Consider the following 26,709-nt stretch of genomic DNA (forward strand, 5'->3'; position numbering starts at 1 on the left):
GAGTAATAACTCCTTACGTCAGGAGCTTCGTTAAACTGGCCATTTTCCTCCAGTATTTTTGCAAAGTCCAGATGCATGCATATCTGCCTACTACGGTCCCGTAACACCACGCCTTAGCGCTGGTAGGACATACGGTCCCCTAGCGCCAAACACTATGGGGGCGTACGGTCCCCTAGCGCCAAGCGCTATTGGGGCATACGGTCCCCTAACATCAGCCATCTATTAAAATCTAGATCTAGATATCTACTTCTTATAGACTAGTTTGTTCGGACCCGTAGTTTGTTTTTTGTTTTGTGCTAGATTCTAGATCTAGATCTAGATCTAGATCTAGATATCTACTTTCATTTTAATACCTGAATTCGCAATTTTTTCAACAGAGTGTCTACGTACACACGGTAACCGGGCACCTAGCCTCAGTGTCTACATACACGGTAACTGGCAACCAGACACGTAGTCTCAGTGTCACGAACACTAACCGGGCATGTAGCCTCAATATCTACGTACATGGTAACCGGCAACCGGGCATGTAGCCTCAATATCTACGTACATGGTAACCAGCAACCAGGCATAGTCTCAGTATCACGTCAGAATTCCAAGTTCAGTTTTTGTCATCCTGTGTGGCCTTCATCCCCACCCCTCCCCCGACTGTACCTTTAAAAAAATCAATAAATGCCCTCGTTCCGGAGCCCTATACTTCGCCGCGCACAGACTTTGAATTAACTTTGGTGACCCCGACCGGTATTCTCAATGTAATGCACATAGTACGCAGGTTCTCTGACCGGTCACGATGGTGAGCCCGACAAGACGCTTGACCTTTTTTTTCAGCAAATGACAGCACAGGACAAATATTGATTTATTTTCATTCAGGTTACCGTGTACGTAGATACTGAGACCAGGTGCCCGGTTACCGTGTATGTAGATACTGAGACTAGGTGCCTGGGAACCGTGTACGTAGACATTTCGTTTTTCAAAGAAATCCGCGTATTCGAATCCCTCGCAAAATGCCAAAATGCTGAAATTGAAATGTGCTCTACATTGGCTGGAACGTAGATAGACCTACACAGTCAAACCTGTTCAAGACAATCACCTGTATAACGACCCCTTCCCACTTTCCCCTCTGCGCTTCTATAATAAAGGCCGGCTCTATTTCTCGGAACGTTCGGGAAGATAAACTTGAACTCTATTTCTCAGAACGGTTTCCGTTCTTGAGATTTTTTGTTTTTTTGCGAATGGAGGGCCCGTGTATGTGTGTGTGTGTGTGTGCCATGTGAGTGTGCGTGTGTGTGCTGTGTGAGTGTGCGTGTGTAAGGTGTGAAGGGATGGGGGGGAGTGTGGAGGGATTTTTTTTGTGATTTAGTTTTTGCTTTAGGGGTGACTAAATGCAAAATAGGTTACTGCCAAAGTCTAGTGGTCTTGTTTTCTCGCAGTACCTTTTGAAGGCATTTTCAAATGAAGTATAGTCCGGGAACGTTAACCCAACTACAATTGAAGTATCTGAATATTCAGATAACTAAAAATTTCTAGCTCTAGAAATTGAATTCGATCCAAAAAAAATGCTTCTTCCCAGTCCTTGTAGAATGGCAGAATGAAAGATAAATAATTATCCTGAGCGTTCAGGGAAAGAGAAATAGTCACTTCGTATATTAAATAGACGTTGTCTTTGACGTCCATCTCTCTATAAAACAACCACTGTTCTCATTGGCAGTAAGTGGCCTTCTTGGACAATTTCTAGTACACACGAATGCATAAATGACACTAGCCACTCAAATCGCAAAAATTCAAAACTTTCTCCCCCAAAAAGATGGGTCTTACTTTTTACTTTTTCAGGCCTCTTGTTATTCTTACAGTGTTTTTTTGTGATCATCTGTTCGCTGGCATTTAATTTGTTTTTGCCTTTTCTAAAGTTTTACTGAACCCTTCTCTGTTCATGTTTTCCTGGACCTGCATTTTCCACGCAATACTGCCTGATTACCATCAGATGTTCAAACCTTTTTATTCTTCGTTTTACCCCAGCAGGGAGTCGAGCCAACTTAATTGTTCTCTGACAATCTCGTTTCACCTTGTCTCTTGTGATGTTCAAACTTGTTCTGAAGCGTCTCATTTCATTGGCGTTTATTCACTTTGGTGACTCTTGTTTGTTGTCCATGTGTGGGCTTGGTATTTTAAAATGGACTGGCGCTTTGCTTCCTTTTTTGGATGTGAAAGGTTAGTATGGCATGGTGCCAGTTGTTAAGTCACAGCATTGGCCTTTTTAAAATTCTAGTTTCTATTTCTTTGTCCATCTTTCTCAGACTTTCTGTCATGGGTGAACAAACATTCCACTCCCAGGTGTTTTAATTTTTCTACTTTTGCTTGATTTTGTTGCTGTTGACTGTGGTATTTAGTGAGCCTGATGCGTTTTGTTGATTTTCATTGCCTTAGTTTCACTTTTGTGTGCTGATCTTCATGTTGTGGTCTTTGCAGCTTTTGTTCACTTTGTTCAGTGAAGAGTCTACTTGGTGTCGATTTGTATGCTCTGATGGCCAGCTTAGAAACTCGTTGATTACCTTGTTTTCTGGTTTAGCTTCTGCTTTATTTTGTCCATATTTATAGTACAGTAAAGGGGATAGTACACGTCCTAGTCTCACTCCCGATCTTACACCAAAGAACCATGGTGTTTTTTCCATGTGGTACCCTTACTGTTTTTTGCAGTTTTTATTATCATGCCATGATGTTGTCCATTAGTTGTCATCTGATTCTGTATTCTTCCAGCACTGTCCACAAACACACAAAAAAAAGAATGCAAAAAACAGACTGCACTCGAACCACAAGTCTCTTACTTTTTCCTTGCACTATGTGACTGTTATCATGTCAAATGTACTTTTTGTTACTCACACTTGAACTAAAAGAAAGGTCTACAACTGGAAACAACTTTTTATTTCAGATGTTTCGCCCTCGAAAGAAGCTACTGATTGCTCTTTTGGTGGTTGGAGCCTTTCCTGTCTGCTGCATGATCTACATGTTGTTCAATGAGGACAGTGAGTGCAAACGATCATTATTTATTTGTTTCCATCTGACACAGATTATCATGTTTCTTTCAAATTTTGTTGATGATTACTTTTTTATGAGTTTAAAAGTGATTTCACTGAAACTGTAATAAAAAAGATTTAAAGTGAAATTTTTTCTACAATTCTGTCCTGTACCTGTTGCATTAAATTATAGGCCTTTTGAATTCAAATGAATTTCTGGGTAATAAATATGCAATTATATTCACTCAGTATTGTTATAAACGTGATAGCTAATTAAAGTATTTGTTTCTATTTTTCGCTTTCTGATTTCATCAAAGACTAGCTATGCATTACTTTCGAATAATTTAATTTTTGTTTGAATTCGCCTCAGACCCCACCACCCCCAGTAGGGAACTTACAACATGACATAATTCTCCTTTGTTATTCCATCTTTTCTGTCTGTTCAGTGTCTTTCTGCAGTTGGGTCAACTGAGGAAAATAGGACCGTATCCCTTTTCCATGGTTTTCCATGGGTTTGACATACTTGTAATCTAGTTCAATCTTGATGTCGGCTCTAAATTAGTGACAATTGCAGTAACAGTTATTTGCCTTTATAGAAGGAGAAGAAAAGAAAGAAAAATATTCGGAGTTAAACTTAAACTTTCTCTTCTTTTTTTTTTGTTTTATTCTTTTTCTTTTCTTTTATGTTACATAGTTCAGTTTGGAATGACATTTTTCCTCAATGATTCTTGGATTTAGAGACATGATTCCCTCTTCTTAATGTTTCAGATGTTTATTCATCCTACAATGAAAATCGAGTGATTAATCCTGTGGAGGTGAAACTGATTGAGAGAGTTCAGGAAGTTGAGGATCAGAACATTGCCCTGAAGAAACAGTTAAGGTAAATCAACTGTGTAGTGTAAGACTGCCAATTTAAAAAGTGACATATGAAGAGGACGTACACCGAGCATTCGAAATGAAGTAAACTAAGTACTAGAAGTATTAACAGACATAAATGGAGTATTTTCTCCTTATACATGAATACATTTTAGTTATAAGTTGAAACTCACACCAACAATGTACTTCTTTGTCTCTAAAATAAGTGTCACAGACAGCGCATTGATACCATTTTTAAAGAGGTGAGGAATTAAAAGTCTGCTCAGAGTGGTTTTGAATTGGATGAATAGCGCAACGCACAACTGCAGTCACTGTCCGTCAGCTTCAAGTGGTCTATGTATGTGAGAGCCTACCATTGTGAACAGAGGTTCATCACTAGCTATGTTCTCAGATATCTGCAGAGTTTTATACTTGTGTCATTGATGGCCTAGTGGTAAGGCTCTTGGACTCACAACCGCCAGGTCATGGGTTTGAATCCCATCAGGTCCAGCATGGTTCTATAAAAAGGCACTTTACACAAATTTTCCTCACTTCACCCCGCTGGGAATGGGTACCTTCCTCTAGACATTGAAAGACCTTATCTGCTTGTTAGTGTTTGAATGTTTCAGAGTGCTTTAGGGTCTGCTGAGGTAATCCAATTGTGCAAATAACATAGAGCTTGCTGTTGAGTAGGGATATGTGCTATAAAAATGCTATTTACTATTTTTACACTATTTATACATCTAGCAAAACGTTTTTTGCATGGGAGAAGTGAAAAAGTTTTAACGCCATGAACCTTTACCCTCCTGTGCCCCAGATGCATGCCTCCGAAAATGGTGGTGTACATCAAGCAGTCAGCGTACTGGAGCTGAGGTCCAGAGGTCCTATTGAATCAGAAGGGTGGGAGGCAGCTCAAAAACAAAGGGTTAACTTACCAATATTTCTGTGCTTAGTCTAACTGTATATTTCTAGGATACTATCTGGACGACTTTTTTGTTTTATCCTGGGATCAGAGACATTTTCTTGCTTATTAACTAATAGTGTATGTCCTTAGTTTAACTCACATGAAGTTTACGTTTTAATTATAATTAAGAGCCTAATAAAATTTGTATCCATTTTTCGGATAAGCAAATGCTGCTAAAAATTGTTCCTTCTTTGAGAACTGAGTCAGGGAAGATCTTTATACTACTTTTTGATGTTAGTGAAACTAGTGTCGGGTCTTGAAATACTTTACTCTTATTGTATCTATATAATGTTTCATTGAACATTTACTCACTGGTCAGAGCCACTGTTTGGTCATGAAAAATCCATCCCTTTCATTGTTTCTTTTATCTATCAGTCAAAACCAGAATCAGTTGTTGAGACTTCAGATGACCCTGGCTGCAACCAATGACTCAAGTGCGTCTGCCAAGTTCAAATGTGTGAATGCTGAGCCAGATGTTCCAAAGTGCGAGGTACACATGATATTGTGATTAAATACTCTCTAGCCTGCTCTAACAGATACCTGTCCAAGACAACCACCTGTCTTAGTAGACTACTTTCCTCTCCCCGTTACTTTTAAAAATATTATTATGTCACTGTCCAAGGTGCTCTCAAGTCTAAGACAATAGTTTTTCTCTTCGACAACAGATGGCTGTCTTGGTCAATTTCTATTGTATAAGTAAACTTGCTTGTCTTCATTTCATTTGGAATGCATGTTGTCACAATTTTACTAATATGTTTTCCATTTCTCCTTTGTTTCAAGCTAGAATGTAAATTCATCTATCCATTGCAGTGTCTGTGGCCAGGTTTTTAGCTCGCTGCCTCATTTGAAAATTGAACTTAAGTTCAGAAGAATAAAAATAAAAACTAGATTTTAACACTGTAGTCACACAGCCAGCAGTTCAAAATACCCCATCTGATCACCCTGCCAGGAGAGAAACTGCGTCAGGTGATCAGAATGGATCATTTTCACTGTCACATTATTGCGGCAAGTCACCGCAAAGTGTTAAATCTCACAAGTTTGGCCTCAAAAGGAACTTTTGACCCAATCTTTGTACTTTGTTTTCAGATTCGATTTCAAGTTTTTGATTTAGTGGCAAACTATGTTGGTGAAGGAATTTTAAAGTTGTTGGGCACCAGAGAATGTCCTTGAACAAGACACAGTAACCATCCATAAAGATTAAGGCACTGTATCGTAGTCGTCAGTTAGCTTTTTGATTTATTAAATGGTTCGTTATGTATTATGTAATCTCGTATAACTTGTGAATAGGTGTATGCTTTATGTGTGAAGTTTCATTTTTGGGATGTATTTGTCATAACTTTGTATCCCATTATATCGTAAGTTTTCCCATGGTAGTAAATGAATTTCTTTTGCCTTCTTGCTTTTCACTTTTTCAAATATATTCAACTCATTTATCTCTGTGTTTCAGGTAATCCATGTGGCTATTGTATGTGCTGGACATAATGCTACCAGAGATGTTGTCACCCTCATCAAGTCCATCTTGTTTTACCGACGCAACCCACTCCACTTTCATTTCCTGTCAGACCCCCTAACTGAGACAATTCTTCGAAAGCTCTTCCAAACATGGAGTGTGGCAGAGGGTAATTGCTCTTTTCTTATTATAAATCAGTTATTGTTGTATCATTCCTTTCTGTCGCACGAAAAATGTTTGTCCTTTTGATCTGGGTGTATAGAGTAAGAAAAAAAACTTATGAGTTTCACTCATTTTCCTTGCAGCCGCAGCAATGTGTTTTTGTTTACATAACTTGCAACACTTTAAGATCAAACTGAAATAGAAAGTTGTGGCTTTTTATATGTGTAATTACAACTGAAGAGCTCAAATTTAGGAAAGTGGTATATATCATGTATTAATTGTGGCACATATATGGAGGAAGAGTGATAAATAAAGGCAGGGAGGTGAGGGGTGGGTGTGGGAGACAACAAAAGGAATGTTATCGATCTATTCATGAGACACTTCAGTCACTTAGTTAAAGATTTTGTTTTGCTCCTGTTTCACAGTTGAGGTCAGTTTTTATCCAGCTGAGTCCGTCAAGGTAAGACACAGTGCCAGAAGCTAACAACCTGTTAAACTTTACTTTCAACTAACATTGGCTGACCAGGGATCCATTCAGTTATTTTTCTGCAGTTAACTCTGCCCCTCAAAATAATACAAAGAATCTTATTAAAAGAGTTTTCTTGACAGTCTAATGGAAAGAAATCGTCTACTAAATGAACGTGAGTTTGTTTCCTTACTATTTTGTTGTATTGCATTACCTACTATAGCATAAATAAATAAATAGTTAATTATTTATTCATTTCTAGGAAAGGAAATTTCAACTTGCGTACAAATGTTTACATACGACTAGTTTCCGTCTCAATAATAACTTCCTCATAGCAAAAAAATACGATGACGTTGTTGTCGCTTCAATATTATGTGCTTTCAAGAAAGTGATTTTTTTATATCGTTGAGTTTTATCACAGAGTGTACCCTGTAAAGATTTTCGCTGTTTTACTACAGACTGTCTGTTTTCCCTTATCAAAGCACAAAATAACTGTCGCTCTGTCTTTACTCATGCTGAAAAAAAACTTTGGCAAGCATTGAATGATTGTTATGGTGTGGTTGCACTTCTCATTTCTCAAAAACTAATCTCATTATGTGAAATAAGCCTTGTGAACATTGCTGTTCTTGCATTTTCCACAGCCCGATATCAGCTGGATCCCAAATCGTCATTACTCAGGCGTGTTTGGGCTCATGAAATTGACGCTACCCAAAACTTTGCCAGAACACATGAACAAGGTAGGTGTACTAAGACTGTTGCTTCTTATTTCTCTCTGTCTGTCTGTGCTGGGCTCTTGATTTCCTTCAAGTGTCTGATGACATGGTAAAATCAGGCGAATCACCGTTAGAAAAGAATCGTCAAAGTATTATTAGATGATGTGTTGTCAACGATTTCATACATCACGTATGTCAAAAAGTATCTCAGAGCAAAGCATCTAAAACAACAATATTAGATGATTCAATCATTTCTGCTACAATTTTCTGACCAGAAATGGAATGAAGGGAGTGAAAATAATGTTTTTTCATATTCGATAAAAAGTCCATTTTTGATCGTTCCTGGGCTGCATCTCGGTTAAAGGTTGTGCATCTTCCACCTGGTTGTCCAGGCAACTATATGTTGTATACCATTTCAATGTGTGCAGATACATTTTGTACCTTCAGAATATGTATTTGTGTGCCTTAATTACCCCATGTGTTTTTGTTTATTGTATTATTATTTATCTCTGAATGCTTGCTTGCTTGCTTGCTCCTCATCTCTGTTTAAAGTTTCTCTTTTGTATTAATGAGATTTTTCTGATCATGTCTTAGGTATTGGCATCTGTTGTGTAATGGTAAGAGTTTTGCTGCTGCATGCAGGAGACCTGCGTTCGATTTCCGAGTGGGGAGAATTTTTATCAGGTATCTCAATCTTCTGCTGGGATATTGTTCCCCCTCAGCCCGGGTTGGCCATGACAGTCAAAGTCAGAAGCCTGCCCCCAAAATGATCTAAAATTGTGTGGATGGGAGCATAAAAATGCCTACATTCAAATGTCTTCGGTCTTGGTGTGGTTTCTGTTCTTAGTCTTTTGGTTTATGATAAAGCAGAGAATAGACAGTCCTGTCGTCTATGGTCTAGTGGTTAGGCTACGGGACTCATAAAAATGTAATCATGAAGTTATGGGTTAGAGTATTAGAGCTTCAGGGCCGACATTGTGTCTTTGGGAAAGGCACTTTACACGAATTTTCCTCACTTCACCCAGGTGGGAATGAGTACACATGCGGCCATAGACAGCGAAAGATCTTATCAGTATGTTAGTGTTTTAGTGCCTATAAAATGGCAGCTTGCTCAGTAGTTTGCTTGCCAAGAAGTTGAGATTGTTTCAGAATGCTACCAGGTCTGCTGGGGTAATAATATTGAATGTTAAGCGCATAAAGCTTTCTGTAGAGCAGGAAATTAGCTATACAAATACTATCCAGTATTATTATTATTATAATATCTGAATGGGTTGTTTTTTTCAGGTGATTGTCCTGGATACAGATGTGACTTTTGCCACAGATATTGCTGAGCTATGGAAAATCTTTAGAGTGCTGCGTGGGAAGCAGGTACACAAAACTCCTTTCTAAATATTTCTAATTCATAATGATTCAGTGTGGAATTCTTTTCCAATAGCACTATTAATTTCACCATTAGTTAGGCTTCTTTAAAAGATTTTTTCTTGAACGTGAAAGTAACATATGGTAAGTGAGAAAGTTACACAAAGACAGAGTTGCAATATCTGTTTTATACAGACCTGAAAAATCTGCTTATTGTTTTTATGAATGAACATCTATGTAATAATAATAGGAATAATACCATGACTTCGTAAGACTGATTGTAGTGCTGGTGTATGGTATCTCCTATGATACAAGTTATGTTTGTATGAAAAGAAACACTTTTAAACATACATATAGAAAAGTTTGATCTTTCACATTTTCTTCAATGACAAAAAATTTCATTTTCTTAGAGAATGCTGTATTTAGTTGATTTTAGGAAAACTGATTATTGTTGTTTCCTGCTCCTGGAGTATATGAATGTCATGGATACTGAACATTTCTCCCCCTCAGGCTATAAGCTTTGTGGAAAATCAGATAATTCTAGATAGCTGCAAGTGTATTAAATCCTTTGATACTGAATACTTTTTTTCCTCCAGGCTATAGGCCTAGTGGAGAACCAGAGTGACTGGTACCTGGGCAAGTTGTGGAAAAATCATCGACCTTGGCCTGCCCTGGTGAGTGCTTTGCATGGACACATTTTACTCTATGTTTGTTTGTGCATCTGTGCATCATCACAGCTGATTGTAGATCTGCAAATACTCACCTGTTTATTGTCGGATTTTGAAATATTTGTCCTTGATAGAACCCCCCCCCCCCCCCATATACAATGGAAATGTTTGGCTCAATAGACAGCAATTCTTCAACTCGTGGAAATTATCGATGTCTTTGAAAATGTTGTAATAATGAAGAAGCATAGAGTCTGCTTAACTTTCATTCTTGTTGACTGTTCTTCTAGGTGCTTTGAAACGCAAGATTAAGCATGCAAATAATATTAGTGAGTTGCAAAGTTTTTGTCTCTCTAGTGTAACTGTGGGGGGTTTTTTGGTTGCCTGGATTGCTTGTGGCATCAAGAGTAAATCGCTCTGTCTTTTTGCCTGCTGTCTTCTATATCTATTTCAACCTCTGCCTCTCTGTCTTATTGTAATGTGACCATCGCTTTTTGAAAGTGTCTTTTATTTGCTCTTTCATATTTTTCTGTCTGATTTTACCAATGTCTTCTTTCTCTTCTTCTGTTCATTTGTGTGTTGTTTGTTTTATATTTTGCCATTAATATAAACATACACTTATTTAAACAGCATTAATAGCTTCCCAGAAAATGATGAAAACTGATTACTCTCTTCGAGGAGAAAAAAAATATCACCTCCCCCCCCCCTCCCCTTCCTTCTCCAGTACCCCCATGCCTCAATCTTCCCTGAAGCATTTGAGCATTCTGAAGCCCCCTCCAAAGCATCCATTATATGCCAAATCCTACTTTTACCATAAACTCTGTTTCCCCAGGGTCGAGGGTTCAACACAGGGGTCATTTTGCTGGACCTGAAGATGCTCAGGGAGATAGGTTGGATGCAGATGTGGCGACTTATAGCCGAGAAGGAGCTAATGAGTATGCTGGCTGTGTCTCTCGCTGATCAGGTGAGAAACAGGTTGGAAGTCAAAGCTTGGCATTTTTTCATTTTAGTCATATGTTTTACAAGAGAGTCACAAACACCAAAAAAAAGGAGGAGTGATAAGGAGATAAAGACGATAGATGTTTGATAAGAAAGAAGGAGCGAACCACAGCGGAGTACCCGCCACCGACCCACTACTCTTATTCACTCAGAGAGGGATTCTAACTGTGTTTTTATTCTCTCTCCCTCTCTCTCTCTCTCTCTCGGCTGTGTCAGGACATCTTCAACACTGTCATCAAGCAGCACGACTATCTGGTGTACAAACTGCCATGTCAGTGGAACGTGCAGCTCAGCATGAACACGCAGAGTGAGCAGTGCTACAGTGAGGCCTCAGATCTCAAGGTGAGTGTTGTTTGCGTCCGTACCCTCAAAAATAAAAATGAAATGAAATAAAGTACCACTTTTATGGATTCATGTGGAGACATTTTGATTACAATAATTAGAACAATACCTACTTACACGAAGAAGTTGGGCATGAGATGTATGCATCATGATGAGTGTCGGGTTTTGTGGGGGTTTTTCAGATCATCCACTGGAATTCTCCCATGAAGCTGAAAGTGAAGAACAAGCACGTGGAGTTCTTCCGCAACATGTACCTCACCTTCCTGGAGTACGATGGCAACCTGCTGCGCAGAGAGCTGTTTGGCTGTTCCAACGGAACCTCCAACCAGACGCAGGATGTTGTGGTTTGTATTTGAGTGTGTGTGTTTGTGTGTGTGTGTGTGTGTGTGTGTGTGTGTGTATGTGTGTGCACTGGTGTGAATATATTTCTGTGCTAAAATAAGAATGTGTGTATATGTGTATGACATTATGTCTGTGCATGTATAATATGTATATGTATGAGGCAGCGTGGTGAAATCAGGAGCTCATCAAAATAATGAAAGTGAAGAAACTGATATTTTTTGACAGGTTTGGGAATATTTATCAACTCGTTTTTTGGCTCAACACCTTAAAGAACACATTTCGTATGGATTTTACTGAAAAACGTTGATTTAAGGCATAAGAGATGTAAATTTAGGTTTCCACAGACTATCAAGCTCAGGAAATAATAAAACTTTGGCAGCCATTTTCTCGCTAATTTTACCTATGAATCCAGGCGACCCCCTCACTAAAAGCTTCAATCGCCAATATCTTGACTTGTATCCAAGATAAATGGATAATTTTATAATTGAAAGCAAGGCAAATGGACAGACCTTAATATGATACCAATAACTCCATATGCAAAAAAAATTAACGAGCGCCTGAATCCACCATATATTGACACATATTATGTGTGTTGGGGGGGGGGGGGGGGGGATTTACTTTATTTTGTTGTTTCTGTCTGTCTGTCTGTCTGCCTGTCTTACTCTTTCTCTGCATTAGGTGACTGTTTTTGTGTGAAAATGCTTCTCTTTACCAAAAAAACGCAAAGCAAATGTTCTACAACATGGACTATTATGTTAGTGAACAAATACAGTATTTCTGACACTTGGTTTTTTTCTGTATTTTTTTCTTTCATGTCACTTACGACATCCGGCAAAAATTGGGTAGTGATAATTCTAATCTTTATTATTTCATGTTGACGTCTTTTGTTCAATGTAAAGACAATGTTTATATAACCTAATTGTGCTGCAATTGCCATAAAACTCTTACTGAAACTAAATACAATGTTCACTCCATCTTGTCAAACAAGTGCAACATTTCAGGCCGTGGGTTTGTTTCTGGGTTGTTGTTTTTTGTTTTGGTTGTTGTTTTTTTTGTTTCATTTTTTTTTTCTGTGGTCACTTACAAAAAGCGCTACCTTCCTCAGCTGAGTGACCACACAGAGGACGATGACTGCTATGATTTCCGGTCAGAACGAGAGCTGGTCCACCGCACACACCTGTACTACCTGGACTATGCGGACACCGGGTCAGGGGGACCCGATGATGTCACACTGGTCCTACAGCTCTCCATGGACAGACTTCAGGTAATGAATGATTAGTGTTTGCAGGGGTGTTCAACATTTTATGGACAGAATGGACACATATTGCTACCTCAGAATTACATTGTTCCTATCTGCTCAGTACCTAGTTTTGAGAAATTTGATGTTAAATTTTTTTAGTTTCACATTATATGAAGCTTTTTTTAATGCAATTCTATGATTGACTTGATAGCAACTCCGAATATTCTTACGATTTTGATAGAGCAGATAAAGCATTTGGTTTCTGACCTCGAAACAAGCAAAAATATAAGATAAAACTTTGTGATTTTGAGATAGCAATATGTTTGATCAGCAGGAGACCTCAGGAAATCTTCTTCTCGATAGCATCACACTTGAAGTCTGGCATCAGTCATATATTGGGCCGTCCTGCTCATTTCTTCTGTCAGATCTGTACAGCTTTTCTTGTAGTGTCAATGGGGTTGGCCGCGGTTCCTGTTTCAGGGCCCTGTGTGTCTAAAAGTACTGAAGGATGTGTTTCAGTTTGGTCCGCCTCTCCACACTGACGTTTTGGTGACTGTACTTGTATAAAAAACCTAGGGCAAGGTTACGCCACATTTCGAATTATCATACACTAATCTGAAACATGAATTTGCGTACTTTATGGTATACATTATGTACCCTACTTTTTAAACTTTCAGATGAGAAAAACAATGGAAAAATCTGTAGGAATAAGGAAACTATGCTCCTTTTCTTTTCTAAAGCAGGGTATTTTCAAGTATTGTTGAATGACAAGCATGCATGTATGTCATCAATGAGTTACTCATCTTTGCCATTCCAGAAAATTTTCTGAAAGTTCCTAGAATCTTGATGTGTGTGTGTGTGTGTGTGCGTGTGAGTGTCTGTCTGTCTGTCTGTCTGTCTACTCCTTTTACATCTAACGGACAAAATCACAACTACAAAAATGTATTCTCTGTAACGTCACCAGGAAATTTTCATCTGCTGTTTTTTTAGCAAAGCTCCTTTTTCAATTGACGCACATGGTGCTGAAACATAGATTTTTGTGTTGAAGATTTGAAAGCAGTAAAGCCCGCTATAATGGCCTCCCACTTAAGACAATTGCCTATACCAATGGCCACTTACGATTTGCTTCCTGGGGTATTTTTTACATTATAATGACACTGTGTAAGACCTATCTAATATGGACACTTTTCTCCTCAACAATAAATGGCGGTTTTAGACAGTTTTGACTGTACAACCTCTCTGTGATTTTGTCAAATCACCCAGCCTCCAGCAATTTTGATAATAATAGTTTGTACTTTCTGAGTACAGGGGAGAGGGAGGGGGTGTGCTGCAGTTTGCTCATTCTGATTCTTGAGGGAGAAAGATGGGGGAGGGAACTGGTTAAGGCTCTACCAAAACCTGCTCTTTCTACTATTTTTTAGCAGCAATGTTTTTCTAATCTGTTCATGGAAAAATGTGGTCATTATTGTACCAACTTGCAGTATCCTCTAGCACTAAAAAAACCAACATATTTTTGTTGGGGTGGGGGGGGGTATGACGCTAGTCTAGTTATTTGTACTCCTTAAGATTATCCATCAAATTGAATGTAAGGATTTACATCTTTCTGCAAGGATGCTTTAACCCACTTGGCCCAGGTTGTTTTTAGTTTTAGTAGAGGTTTTAAGGCGCTGGCAACTGCATAAAGTCATATGAGAGCCGGAAGATTAGAGGTGTTAAACCTCTAAAAGCCCTTATATCTAATTGTACATTTTGTTGATGGAGTTGTGGAAAATTCACTATCATAATCACTACTCACTGGCATCTATGTCCACTCACAGATGCTGGAGATGATCTGCAAACACTGGGAGGGCCCTATCGCTGTGGCACTGTACATGTCTGACGCAGAGGCCCAGCAGTTCTTGCGCTACGCCATGGGCTCAGAGACCATCATGTCACGCAAGAACATCGGCTACCACATTGTTTACAGAGAAGGGGTAAGGAAAATCTTTAGTTACTATATTTATTTTTTTTATTAGGGAAAGAGTAAGGAGAATCTTAAGAAACGATGGTTTTTACAGGGAAGGGATGAGAATGTTTAGTTATCAAACGTTGTACAGGGAAGGGGTAAGGATATTTACTTGTCAAAATTCTTACAGGGAAAGGGTGAGAATGTTTAGTTGTCACATTTTGTTACAAGAAAGGGTTACGAAAAATCTTTTGTTATCACCTTGTGTTCAAGAAAGAGGTTAGTGCAGTTTAGTTTGAGTAAAGAAGTTGTCAACGCGGAGAGGGGTTTGGACCCTATTTGGCTACCACTTTTTTTATCTCACTGCTTTCAGTTGTATGCAAGTACCTGAATGCTTGCAATGTTTTTGTAATTAAGCGTTTACTTTTCCTCCAAAATTTTGGAAAAAAAAAATCAGGTTCCAAGTGTTTTGGGTTTGGTTTGGCGTTCTTTTGACATGTGATGTTGACATTTATTTTTTTTTTTTTTTATTGCTTTTCATTTTTTCCCATGTTTTATATTAAATCTTATATTTATAATCTTTATTCTCAGCTGCAAAGACTTGCACTATAAAGGACCACCAACAAAAGCCCGATTTCAGATTATATCTTAGCACGATTTAGGAAGGGTGGTCTCCGCTAGGGCATTTTCCAACTTTTAAATGACATTTTCGTGCTGGTTTCTTATGCCTTATGATATGATATGAACTTTCACTTGTTATCTTTCTGAATGTTGCTGAATATGCTACTGCAGCTGTTTAAAGATACACATCTTTATTGTTACTTCCAACATATTCACTTATTTTATACAAATGCTCCATTTACTCATTCCTTACCACAAGTGGCATGTTGCAGCTCAAACAACCAATGGTTTATGGCCGTGAGCTGCATCCCACTGCTGTACATATTCCTGACCTCTTTGCTCCTGAGTCATCAGATTTACGGAATCACTCTTTTTTTTGTTGCTTATTTAATCATAATTTTCTTTGATCCGTCAGATAGTAAACTCATTTCCCCAAATTTTAGTATGACACATGTTTCTCTAGAAAAATGTTGAAGAAATTATGGGGTTTTCTGATTCCAGTCAGAAAGGAAAAATGGCCACCGAATTGGCTTTATCTCTGTTATGAAATTATTCAGGCATATTTTTTTTTAATGTAGGTGTTTTTACGCCCCCGTCGACACAATTTAGATCATTTAGGAGACGGGATTTCAACCCAGCCTTTGAGGACCAACCTAGATGGAGATGCTCGATAAGGCTTATCTCCCCACCTAAGAATCAGACTCGGGTCTCCTGCCTGCGACAACAAAGCAAACCAACTACTATACCACAGACGCTGGTAATGGTCAGGCAAGGAAAGAGTAACATTTTTGAGCATTTCAAAAAGTTTTTCTTGTTGGTCTCTTCCTCAGCAATTTTACCCTGTGAACTATCTCCGGAATGTCGCCATGTCTCAGGTCCGCACTCCGTACATGTTTCTGTCAGACATTGACTTCCTGCCTATGTACGGCCTGTACGAATACTTGAAGAAAGCCATACCCATGATGGACATGAGGACTCAAAAGAAGGTGAGTGAAAAGTTACTATGCAGGGATTATATAGGGATTCAGGAGCCCCTGTAAGTGATCTCTTGCATGTGATGATAATGATCATCATTGTCGTCATCATTATCTTCATTGTTGTATCATGCAAAGAAAAACACTAAATGTATATGGAGACATGTTTTTTTGCTGTTTTTTTATAGTATCATAAAGTTTTAGCTCTCTTTGGTCTTCATCAGGAATACAGTAAGGAAAAAAACAACACAAAAGTAATAAAGCGTTCACTTACAACATCATGCGCTATAATGCCTACGATAAACTTATACAGTCGAACCTGCCATGGCAGCCACCTGTATAATAAGGCCACATGTACAAACGACCTCTTTCCATTTCCCCCCTTGCATTTTTTCTCTATAATTTAACTGTGTAAACGGTCACCTGTCCGCCACCTTCTTTGATCAACCCACTGTCAAATTTACTTGTGTGGTTACTCATTGCCCGACACTTTGTCGTAAACTTTGAATCTGCTTCTCACGCTGTGGACGGGCCGTCATAATTCATTCACCTGTCGTTATGGTTAGTCTCTCCTATGAATGTTTACCCAAGTTGACGAATGAGTAGGTCTAGCAATAAATTTTCAACTGCTGGTGAGGAAGGCGTGATCCGTCATAACCTTTTATCAACCGCCCACAACTCTTGCATAAATCGTATGTGAGGTGACTGGTCACTGTTTTGTTTACCTAATCTATAACAAAGTAACTATGGACATTGACATCTGCAGCCTTTCTACTGCTACTTTTGGCTCCTTCTTACTGCTGTCTTTCAGCCACGCCCCTGATCTTATGGTAGACTAGATCTAACACCTTGCCTTCTCTGATTAGGGGCGAAAAATCTCACTGATTCCGTGTGCCAGTTGCGCACGTTAAAGATCCATTGGTGGTTGAAAATTTATAAGAATAGGATTCGGCTGCCACTCGGGCTAAATTCAAAATTTCCTACCCACTGAAAATGTTTAGTGTGTCAGGCACACTCATATAACCTAAATGCAGTTGCGAGCACCATAAAACACACACACTCACAAAAATATCTTTTTCTCTCTCTCTCTCTCTCTTTTTTTGTGTCTAACTTCAACTCTCTTTCCCTCTTTTTCTCAACCTTTGCATATCTTTCTCCCTCATTTTGTCCTTTTAAAATTCTTTCTCCCTCTTCTTCTCTTTCTGCAGGCATTGGTGGTACCAGCATTTGAGACCCAGCGCTATCGCCTCCAGTTCCCTAAGTCCAAGACAGAGCTGTTGTCCATGCTGGATATGGGGACCCTCTTCACTTTCAGGTACACTCCACATTCTCAATGTGTAACTGTCTGTACCTAAAGAAAAGATGTTTTGGGTGGTTAATTAGTGCTTGCTTAAAACTTTAAAACTGAGGCAGGGTTTGTTATTCACTTCTCTTGGTTGTAGCTTCTATATGTTAATGATTACTTCCCTTGGCTTTCTCACTGGATTTAACTCATTTGGAACGCATTGGACGCAGACGTTCGATAGCCTTGAGCTTCGTGGAGACTCTTCGGACATATAAGTCCGATACCGTTTCTTGGCCGTTGTGGCAGCACAAATGAAGGTAGTCTTGAGAACAAACTTTTGTTTTACATTTCTAAGCCATTTTTATTTTGTATTTATTCACCTTTGACCGTGAGAGTGAAAACGGACTTTAAATATCAAAGGGAGAAAAAATGGCAGACTTTCAATCAAAGTTGACCCAAAATCGCGCGTCTCTCTGTGGAAAGGTGGTCCAAAACTTGCGTCCCGAATGTGTCAAAGAGGCACTTTTTTACTTTTTCTAGGGTAATTTTTTTGGGGGGAGGAGGGGGGGGGCGGGTCATGACATTTTCAAATGAAGAACCTTTATGTTTACCATCAGTTCTTAGTGGAGGGGTGGAAAGGGAGGAAATGTTGTTTCTCATGATTTCTATGGATGTACGTATGATGACTGACAATTTTTATTGTTTATGTTTCAGGTATCACGTGTGGCCCAAGGGTCACGCCCCCACTAATTTCGCCAAGTGGAGAACAGCCACAACACCCTACACTGTGAGTCTGGGTGGAGTGCGTCTCTTTGTTGCTGAGTGTCTATTAACCCTATTCGTATGCCCTGGGGTCATTTTGTACCCCCACGGTTGTATTCTTCACATTTTAGAATACATCTAGTACGAAGATCTCTTTGAAACATTCAGTATTTCTCAAAAAATCATTTTGACAGACTGCTATGCAAAGCGTACGGATCGGATTAACGAGTAAATTTCCTCTTTAGAAAGTGGTGGCACAGAGTTCCCCACGTCGTATGGATACGATAGGAAAGCACAAGGTACGGATAGGGTTAAAACTATAGAAGTAGAAACATTGCTCTCCAGCATAAGATGATGCAACTATCTTTCTGAAATGATTAGGTAATTAGATAAAGGTGGGGGGGGGGGTTAAAAGTAGATCAAGTAGATGATGTTTCTTTGTGTAAGGGTAAAGATAGTGCATACTTAGGTGTGTGTTCAGTGTCTGAAAGGGTAAAGATAGTGCAGACTGAAGTGTGTTTTCAGTATGTTTTCCCCGTGGCCCATTCAGTTTCAGGGTTGTGGTCCATGCACAAAACATTCGGATGGTCTAGTAGTAATGGTGTCATTCTTGCAATTGTGATGCTAAAGGTTCTATTCCATTGCTTTAAGGACATCTGAATGTCCGGTTGCAAATTGATTCTTGGCAATTGTCAAAGGCAGAAATAAGTAAATTGTTTTATTTGAGTACTTGAACAACATTCTTACTGAATGTCCTTTGGAGGACTGGGATGTTAATGCTTTTCTGACAAGCTGAGTTAAGCTTTTGCAGCCTTTGGCTTGCAATGATATAATATTATAAGTTGTCAATTCCACTATGGGGACAACATTTCAATTTCTTAATGTAAGACTCCACCTTATGCCATTTTGAAAAGTGACGTATGACAGAGTATTACACCGAGCAGTTGATTTTCAGATTTTAGAAGCCATAAGTGTTAAAAAGGGAAGAAGCTTCACGATATGTTTTCTTCCATTGTTAATTAATTTTTTTTCTTCAACCAAGGTGGCTTGGGAGCAAGATTTTGAGCCATATGTGGTGGTGAGACAAGACATTCCGACCTACGATCAACGGTTTCTCGGCTTTGGCTGGAATAAAGTGTCGCACATCATGGAGCTTGATGCACAAGGGTAATTTATCATTTGTATATTTCATTGTTCATAAACTGATTGAAATTAATTGTAAATAATCCGTCCAATTTAATACAATTTAAATATTCAGGAGGCAAGCTGCTTTGACCACATCTATAAGGGGCCTCTAGGGCTGAATGGGAAACAGTGTCCCGTAGAAAGACAGAGATACTAGATAATATATTCTTCCCTCTGCATGAATCCAACTCAAGTTTTGTCCATGCCCTAGTGGAGAACCTAACCTTTTTACCTCAGACACCAGTATTTATAGCTTGTGATTGATAGGACCTCTGATCCTCTGACTTATGAGCAGGAGGTCAGAGGGTGCCGTTAGTAGGTTCCCCTCTACTTGTCCTGTTTTTTAAAAATTAAATCTATGTCCTCTTTGCTCTTTCCCAAAACTAAGTCACAGTTGTTCTGGTGATGTGTTTCTGTTAGCTCAATACTAACCTGATAGTTGCTGAGGAGTTTTTACTGTTTGCAGAGCGGAGCTGTCTAGACATTGTTTTGTCCGCCGAAGGACCCTGATTTGATTTGTATAAATTCCTATTTTTTGCTTGAATTCTATTTCCATCTGCTCATATGCGTTTTATCGTAAATGATGTGGAAATAAACATTTTTAATTGCAATATTAACCTGACAAGAGGGCCTACTCATTTTTATTTATTCACTGACAAGTATTTGCAATACACAATTGTTTGCCCCTGTTGGTTTGTTATGTAACCATAATGTACAGGGATCTGGGGGCTCAAATTTTCTTTCCAAACTTCCTATTTTTGGTGGGATGATTTTGAAGAAAACTCATAAGCTTGGTCATGAGTGGTTGGCTGGTCTGTGTTAAGCAGCTTGAGAATGGTCTAAGAAAAGGTTGGGGTTTTTTTGTCAAAAGTGATCAGGCTCTCGGACCCGCAAACGTAAAATTGTGGGTTCAAATCCAGTTAGGGGTCCGACGTTGTGTCCTTGGGAAAGGCACTCTACAAGAATTTTCCTCACTTCACCCAAGTGGGAATGGGTACCCAGCTATAGACAGCGAAAGATCCTGTCAATTTTTTTTTGTCTTTGATCGTTTAATCAGCTGCATGCACTGTATGCTTCTCGGGAAGCTGAGAATGTTTCGGAGTGTTCTATGGCCTGCTGGGGTAATAATATAGTGTGTAAAGTGCATAGAGCTTGCTGGTGAGCAGGGGTATGCGATATACAAATGCTATTTATTATTATTATTATTATTTTCAGTTTCTCATGCACCATTCAAGTAACCTGAACAGTACTGGGAGAGACGTGGAGGTCATTGAGGGTTTTTTTTTAAACCTCACTACCTCAGAGTTGGAATAAAAGAAGTCTAATCTTGTGCCTGGGACCACAAAGAGTGTGATGTTATTAATTTTTTCCTTCATTTATTCTTAACTTTTTTGTGAGATCACAGGTCACATCGTGTTTTTTTCTATCTTTATTTCAGCTATGAGTTTGTCATTCTGCCCAATGCATTCATCATCCACATGCCACATGCTCCCAGCTTCGACATTGCCAAGTTCAGGTCCAGTTCGTTGTATAGAAAGTAAGTATCTCTTTCATCATAAGAAGAATGTTTAGTGACTATTTTGAACTATTTAGTTCATTTGTATAGAATGAAAGAGGTTTACATCCCAATAGTGGGTGGTTGGCGGGTGCTGTGATGGGGTTTGTTCTGTCTTTTCTATCAAACATTTATCGCGGGCAGTATTGCATACAGAAGTATCTCAAAGCCGCCAAAAATGACTTACGTCTGTATGCAATACTGCCGGCGCTGTCATCTTTAGCCCACCTCGTTCTTTTCTTTGCATGTTATTAACGAGTTTCACCTCTAATGTCTGGCACTTATGTGACCTTTTTGTGTTGTAAGTGCAATAAAACTCTAAATAAAACCTACAAAAATATCTTTAATAACAAGTGTTTTAGAACTTAGATTAAACACCGGTTCAGTTTATTTTGTCTGAAAGGAAAAGAATGTTGTGATAAAATGTAAGGCAACTGAGTCCTCTGTGGCATACTGGCTCTAATTCAAGGAAATCTGGCAAAAGTGGCTACTGTGTGGATGACTTCTTTTCTTTCCCTCTCTTTGTTTTTCAGTCAGTCTGTGGGTGGTTGGTGGGTGCTCTTGCTGCTTCTTTCCTATCGATCTATTGTCCTTATCTCTCCTCCTTCTTTACTTTGTATATTACTTTCTGGTAACTGCTCTAACCTTCAAAATTTATAATGACCTTTTTGTGTTACAAGTGCTGTTAAACTTTTACTTAAACTAAATTAAGTCAGTCAGTTGATCTTGCACAAGTGCATCAATTCAATATGAGTCTCCTTACTAAAAAAAAACACCCTAACTGCAAGTGGTCATTTCTGTAGTGTAGGTCTAGCAAACATCAGGAGGTTTAGGTTTAGTATGGTAGGGTCATTCCACAAGCACCCAGCTCATTTTGTAAAGTTTTGAGAAAATCAAAGGAAAAGAGAATGCTCAAATCAGAACTGTGACATAGGCCATCCTTATAAATATTTATCCGTCAAAAACTAGGAAGGAGGTAATGAAACAGAATAAAACTATATTGTTAAGATGCCCTTGACATCTTTATTTGAATTATGGCTTTATCTTGAAACCCCCAGGAATTGATTTGGGGGATAGTGGATTGATGCTGATGATGCTGGCACGCCACTTTGAGTTGTTGTTTACACTTTTACTACCATCGACAACTTTGGTTGCCAGGCCGTTGTATGCGCTCTTTACCGCTGGCAACTCTAGTCGCCAACTCGACCAGACACTCTTAACATAATTAAATAACAAATGGAGCCACTGCACGGAAGTAAATACCGAAGAAAGTCACTCTATGCGGAAGCTGAATGGTTGATGAAACTGTGAACATTTAAAGCGTGTTTCTTGGGCTGTGAAGGTTGGGGGTTTTTTCTATTTTTTAAAATCCTGCCATGGATTCAGCATTCTAAACTAATACAGTACTTGAGTGTTTTTCCTTCTATGAGCCTTCGGTATTGTCCGTGATAAGTTGAGTACTACTCTTTCAGCAGGTGTATCTTATTGAGCTTGGGGGATTTTTTCGAAAGATAATGAGGTAAAAATTCATTTGAGCAAGCTTAATCACCTCATATTTTCAATTTAGTGTTAAATTTCTTAAGAGGATACCTTTTCTAATCATCACTATTTAGTGTTGGGTTTATTTAAAGTTGAAATATTGTATTTTTAATACTATTTGGTATAGCAGTGTTTGTAACCCCAGACATACATTATTATGTTGTAATGCTGTCTTTGCGTGTCAACTGTAGCTAATTGCATTATTCATTTGTTTCTATTCAGGTGTCTGAAGATACTGAAAGGAGAGTTCCAGAGAGATTTGTCCAAGAAATACGGAATTAAAGCCTTGAAGTATTTGTCTGTTGAGTGAGCAAATGCCTTAATTGAACCTGGTGTTTTGATAAGAGTGTTTGTGCTATTTGTGTATGTATGTTTGTAGATGGGTGATGACGTGTTAATATATTTGTAAAGTGTGGGTGTACGAGTGTGTATGCATATATGTGTGTGTGTGTGTGTGTGTGTGTGTGTGTGTGTGTATGTGTTTGTGATGAAGTGGGATTATTTATAAACAGATGTACATTTTATAATGCATTTCAAATTTTCACTTCTTTGTGACCATGAGTGTGTAGATTTCACACATCAGCCATTCAAATATCACGAGTGCATGGCTTCCATATGTTTCTGCAACTCTGAATGTCTCAGATGTTCAAAACATGTCTCTTAAATGGACAGGTTGCATGTTCCTCTTTGGACTTGATGTCAACGTGTCACTTTTTTTCTATGCTTCCCTCATAAGTTCTTCACTAAATTTTTGCTGAAATGTCTATGTTTTCACCCTCTGATAAATGATGGTTTGGAAACAGGGAATGAGAAATATAATTGCTGTATTTTGTGAACTGCTTGGAACTTTGTATGATTATAAAGAACTATCCAAATTGACTTTGGTTCAGATCCCCAGCGGGTCTTCCTTTGACTATGGTTGTTTGGGGGAGTTTTCAAGGCCCTCTACTCATTAAGGTCTGACATCTGTCCTCTTAAATAATATTGCGTCAATGAAAAGGGCATTGATAAACCAGTGGTGTACTCTACTGTCTGAAAGACTCACTACATCATAAGCCTGGGGCTAAATGTACGGATCATTTCAGAAAAATATCAAATGAACTTTTGTGTAATGCAACTATGTATGTTAACATTTAAAATTGGGAATCAAAATTGTCCATGACTGCCAAACTGTGGCATGCATTTGGACTTTGTACACTCATTGGTTTTCTTTTTTCCTTTTTGAACAAATAATCTAAATGTGAGTCAAAATTGGGATATGACAGTTTGTCTCCCAGCTGGCAGCTCATGAAACAGTGACTTGTTATTGTAGGCGAGCACAGAATAAAACAACTCCTCTCGGTGGATTTTTTTTCCCTTTTCCAGTTCTTGTGCCAGACACCCAGAGTCATTTCTAATAGCAGCATGTTTGAGAGAGTGGAAGTGTTACCTGTTTCTGTTGCACCCATTCAATGTCTTCCAACTGTGTGTGTGTGTGTATGTATTGCTAATTTTTCTAATGGGGAATATGGGAACCGAGATCTGAATGAACATCATCATGAAAACTGAAATTTGGAACTTCGGTACTTCCTGGAAGTTTGATAGCTTTTCTTTTGATGCAATTCTTTTGCAAGATGTGATCTTGATTTTCGGATGTACATGGGATTGAATAATTGAGGTACAGAGTGTTTTGTATATTTGACATACTGTGAAAAGAATTGATTTAGATTTATTTACTTTTTCTAACCTGACTTATCACAAAGCCAAAATCCTTCCTTTTCTTTTTGTCTGATAGCATGATATTGTTGTGTCTTTCTATGGAAGGCACTGAGAGATGAGGAGGGTATATGCTGTTTTCAAAGATAAAAAAAGCTAGAATAAGGGGAAAAAGATCCGATGGAATGAATATATGCACGAGACTAAAAGCCACATTTCTGCTGTAACAATATATATATGTTAACATCCTGATGAAATCTGCGCCAGGCCCGAGATGTCCGTTGCAAACACTCTCCTGGCTGGGTGACAGATCGGGTATTTTGTACTGCTGGCTGTGTGACTGCAAAATGTTAAATAATAATAATACATTAAACACAAAACAGTTGGCAAATCAATGCTCTTTCATGAATCATTTTGCTGAGGAGAAGGAAGGTAGACAGAGTTGAGGTAGTTGGGGGGGAGGGGGTGGAATGGGGGAAGGGATTATTGTTTTCATTATGAATAGTGAACCAATTAATTAAAATGCACCAAAAGTGAACACACATAGAAGGATGTGCAAAATAAGAAAAGGACACGCTACGGAGAGCAAGCCGGAAATAAACCTGCTACGAATGATGGCCACGTCTCGGAGTCTAAAATAATATATGTTTGTGTATATATAGGCCTATACTTTCCTGTACTGCAAGAAATGTTTGGAAGTTTGCTTGTAATTTGTCTAACTTGAAACGGCGATGAATTGAAAAACTTCACATCCTCTCTGTGGTTAATTTTTGGGACCAAATTTTTTTTCTTTTTTTTCTTTTTTTTTTTTTCTTTACAGCTTTTTCTTTTAAAAAAACTTACAGAGAATAAGTGTTTGGTTGGAATGTGTATACATTGTTTATGCTATACAGTTTCGTTTATTGTCCATGTTCGAAGGTTTTTTGAGGTTGTTGGTTTTTTTAAGTTTCTGTTTTTATCAGCCATTGTATTGCTGAAGCCGGTGACATGTAGGCAACCACAAGACTTAGAACCACTTTTCTGCCATAACAACTGAAAGTGACCTAAAACTTTCTGCAGCTGTTCTCCGGACCAAAAAGGGTTCTGTTTGGTTGAGATTTTCATTTCTGTTTTAGTCTACTGTTAACTATAAAGTGTCACTTTTAAATTTCAGGAGCAGCATGGGGAACATTTCAAAGCAAAGCCTGTTCAAAACCAGAGTTGTGACTCGTGATATACATTGTTATTTTTTAGATTTCTAGCTTTTATTTCAATATTTTCTTGAAAAGTATACTCACTTCTATGTTTGTGTTAAGTCAGATGTGTACAATGACTTTTATTTCTACCACTGCTGCAATATTTACAAATGTTTGTGTGTTGAAAGCCCAACTTGAAGATTCTTTTTCTTGTTTCTTGTTAAAGTTTAATTACTTATTGCTAGTCTTGTATCCTTCTGAAAGTTCTTCCCTTTTCGTAATAACTGCCTTGGAGGGCCTGTTCATTCCAAATTATGATTCCTGTACCCCAGATATTTACAGCATTGCTTCCTTTAGACGCATGTTACTATAACTCTCATATTCTAACTCTGCCAATTGCCAATTACCCATCTGCAGCTTGAGGACCTGAAAAAAATAAAGTAGAAATGATTTTCTATGAATGCAGCGTTGTGCACGAAGGAACCTTGAATTGAAGTTGCAACGATCTTAAAGTTAAAGTCTGGAGCCTTTCCACTTGATTCAAAAGACCCTGAAACACATTGTTTTGCCGCTTCACTTTGTATTTTTGTATTTTTGGAAAACGAAAAACAAAACCTAGATCCTATTTACTAGCCCATAACATGGGAGGGGTCTCTGCTTTTATCAGCGTTGTTCCAGAAGTACCTAAGTCATGTTTTTAAAGTTTGGAGAAAATAAAGAAAAATTAGGTTGCCCAGATTCAAACCATGGCTATGGTATTTGTGATTTTTTAAGGCCACACTCTAATTCTTGGCACCAAAATCTACAGTTATTTCAACTTGTTTTTTTCTCATTTTCTCAAAGTATTCTGTTCAAGGATTTAAAATATTCAGTTTTGGGAATCATTATCAGTTACGTTATCACAGAAATGGCAAATTAGAGTGAAACCAGGCTATGTGAAGGACCATTTTCAAAAGCTAAAAACTCAAGAACCATCCATGCTATCTATGAGCTAATTACATATTTGTAATCTGCACACAAATCTTAAGAAAGTTACGCTAGCTTTTCTTGAAATTCTAAATATTAATAATTTTATTACTTTTAGAACATTTGCATATTAGCGAATGACAAAAATAGTCAAAATAGCAAAGGAAAAAAATCATTAAAATAATATTTATTTCAAAATTAGAAAAAGCTAGCATCATTTTCTTTTTAATTGCATGGTGCACTTACCGTCCAAATTTCATATCTTTATCTTGAATGGTTTTTAAGTTTTTAGCTTTTAAAGCCAAGAAATGAACATTTTGAGAAAAGAAGCAAAAACATCTCAAAATTGCTTTAAAGCATTGTATTGGCTCACAATGTAACCAAGTTCATGGAGCTATCTGTTTGAAATAAAGCTTTGATAGTACTTCCATTCGATGTGGCA

The 26,709-nt window shown here is 38.3% G+C and overlaps 1 protein-coding gene across 1 annotated transcript; it reads left to right on the top strand.

Moving 5' to 3' along the window:
* Nucleotides 1–1,880: 1,880 nt before the first annotated feature.
* Nucleotides 1,881–26,439, top strand: LOC101855913 (LARGE xylosyl- and glucuronyltransferase 1). The gene is made up of 19 exons (XM_005089354.3): nt 1,881–3,017; nt 3,777–3,888; nt 5,203–5,317; nt 6,275–6,446; nt 6,865–6,899; nt 7,547–7,642; nt 8,903–8,986; nt 9,574–9,651; nt 10,475–10,606; nt 10,858–10,983; nt 11,166–11,327; nt 12,431–12,589; nt 14,383–14,538; nt 15,962–16,117; nt 17,314–17,420; nt 18,105–18,177; nt 19,195–19,319; nt 20,776–20,874; nt 22,654–26,439. The coding sequence occupies exons 1-19, from the start codon at nt 2,855–2,857 to the stop codon at nt 22,739–22,741; spliced, it is 2,238 nt and encodes a 745-aa protein (XP_005089411.2). The 5' UTR covers nt 1,881–2,854; the 3' UTR covers nt 22,742–26,439.
* The last annotated feature ends 270 nt before the right edge of the window (nt 26,440–26,709 follow it).

This window comes from Aplysia californica, unplaced genomic scaffold (genome assembly GCF_000002075.1).
Source record: "Aplysia californica isolate F4 #8 unplaced genomic scaffold, AplCal3.0 scaffold00005, whole genome shotgun sequence".
NCBI lineage: Eukaryota > Metazoa > Mollusca > Gastropoda > Aplysiida > Aplysiidae > Aplysia > Aplysia californica.

What these genes read in the sequence shown, in the direction of transcription:
- LOC101855913 (XM_005089354.3), top strand. Translation starts at nt 2,855, where the DNA reads ATGTACTTTTTGTTACTCACACTTGAACTAAAAGAAAGGTCTACAACT. An exon ending in ATCGACCTTGGCCTGCCCTG is followed by an intron (nt 9,652 to 10,474) that starts GTGAGTGCTTTG and finishes CTGTTTCCCCAG; the next exon opens with GGTCGAGGGTTCAACACAGG. An exon ending in ACATTGTTTACAGAGAAGGG is followed by an intron (nt 14,539 to 15,961) that starts GTAAGGAAAATC and finishes TCTCTTCCTCAG; the next exon opens with CAATTTTACCCTGTGAACTA.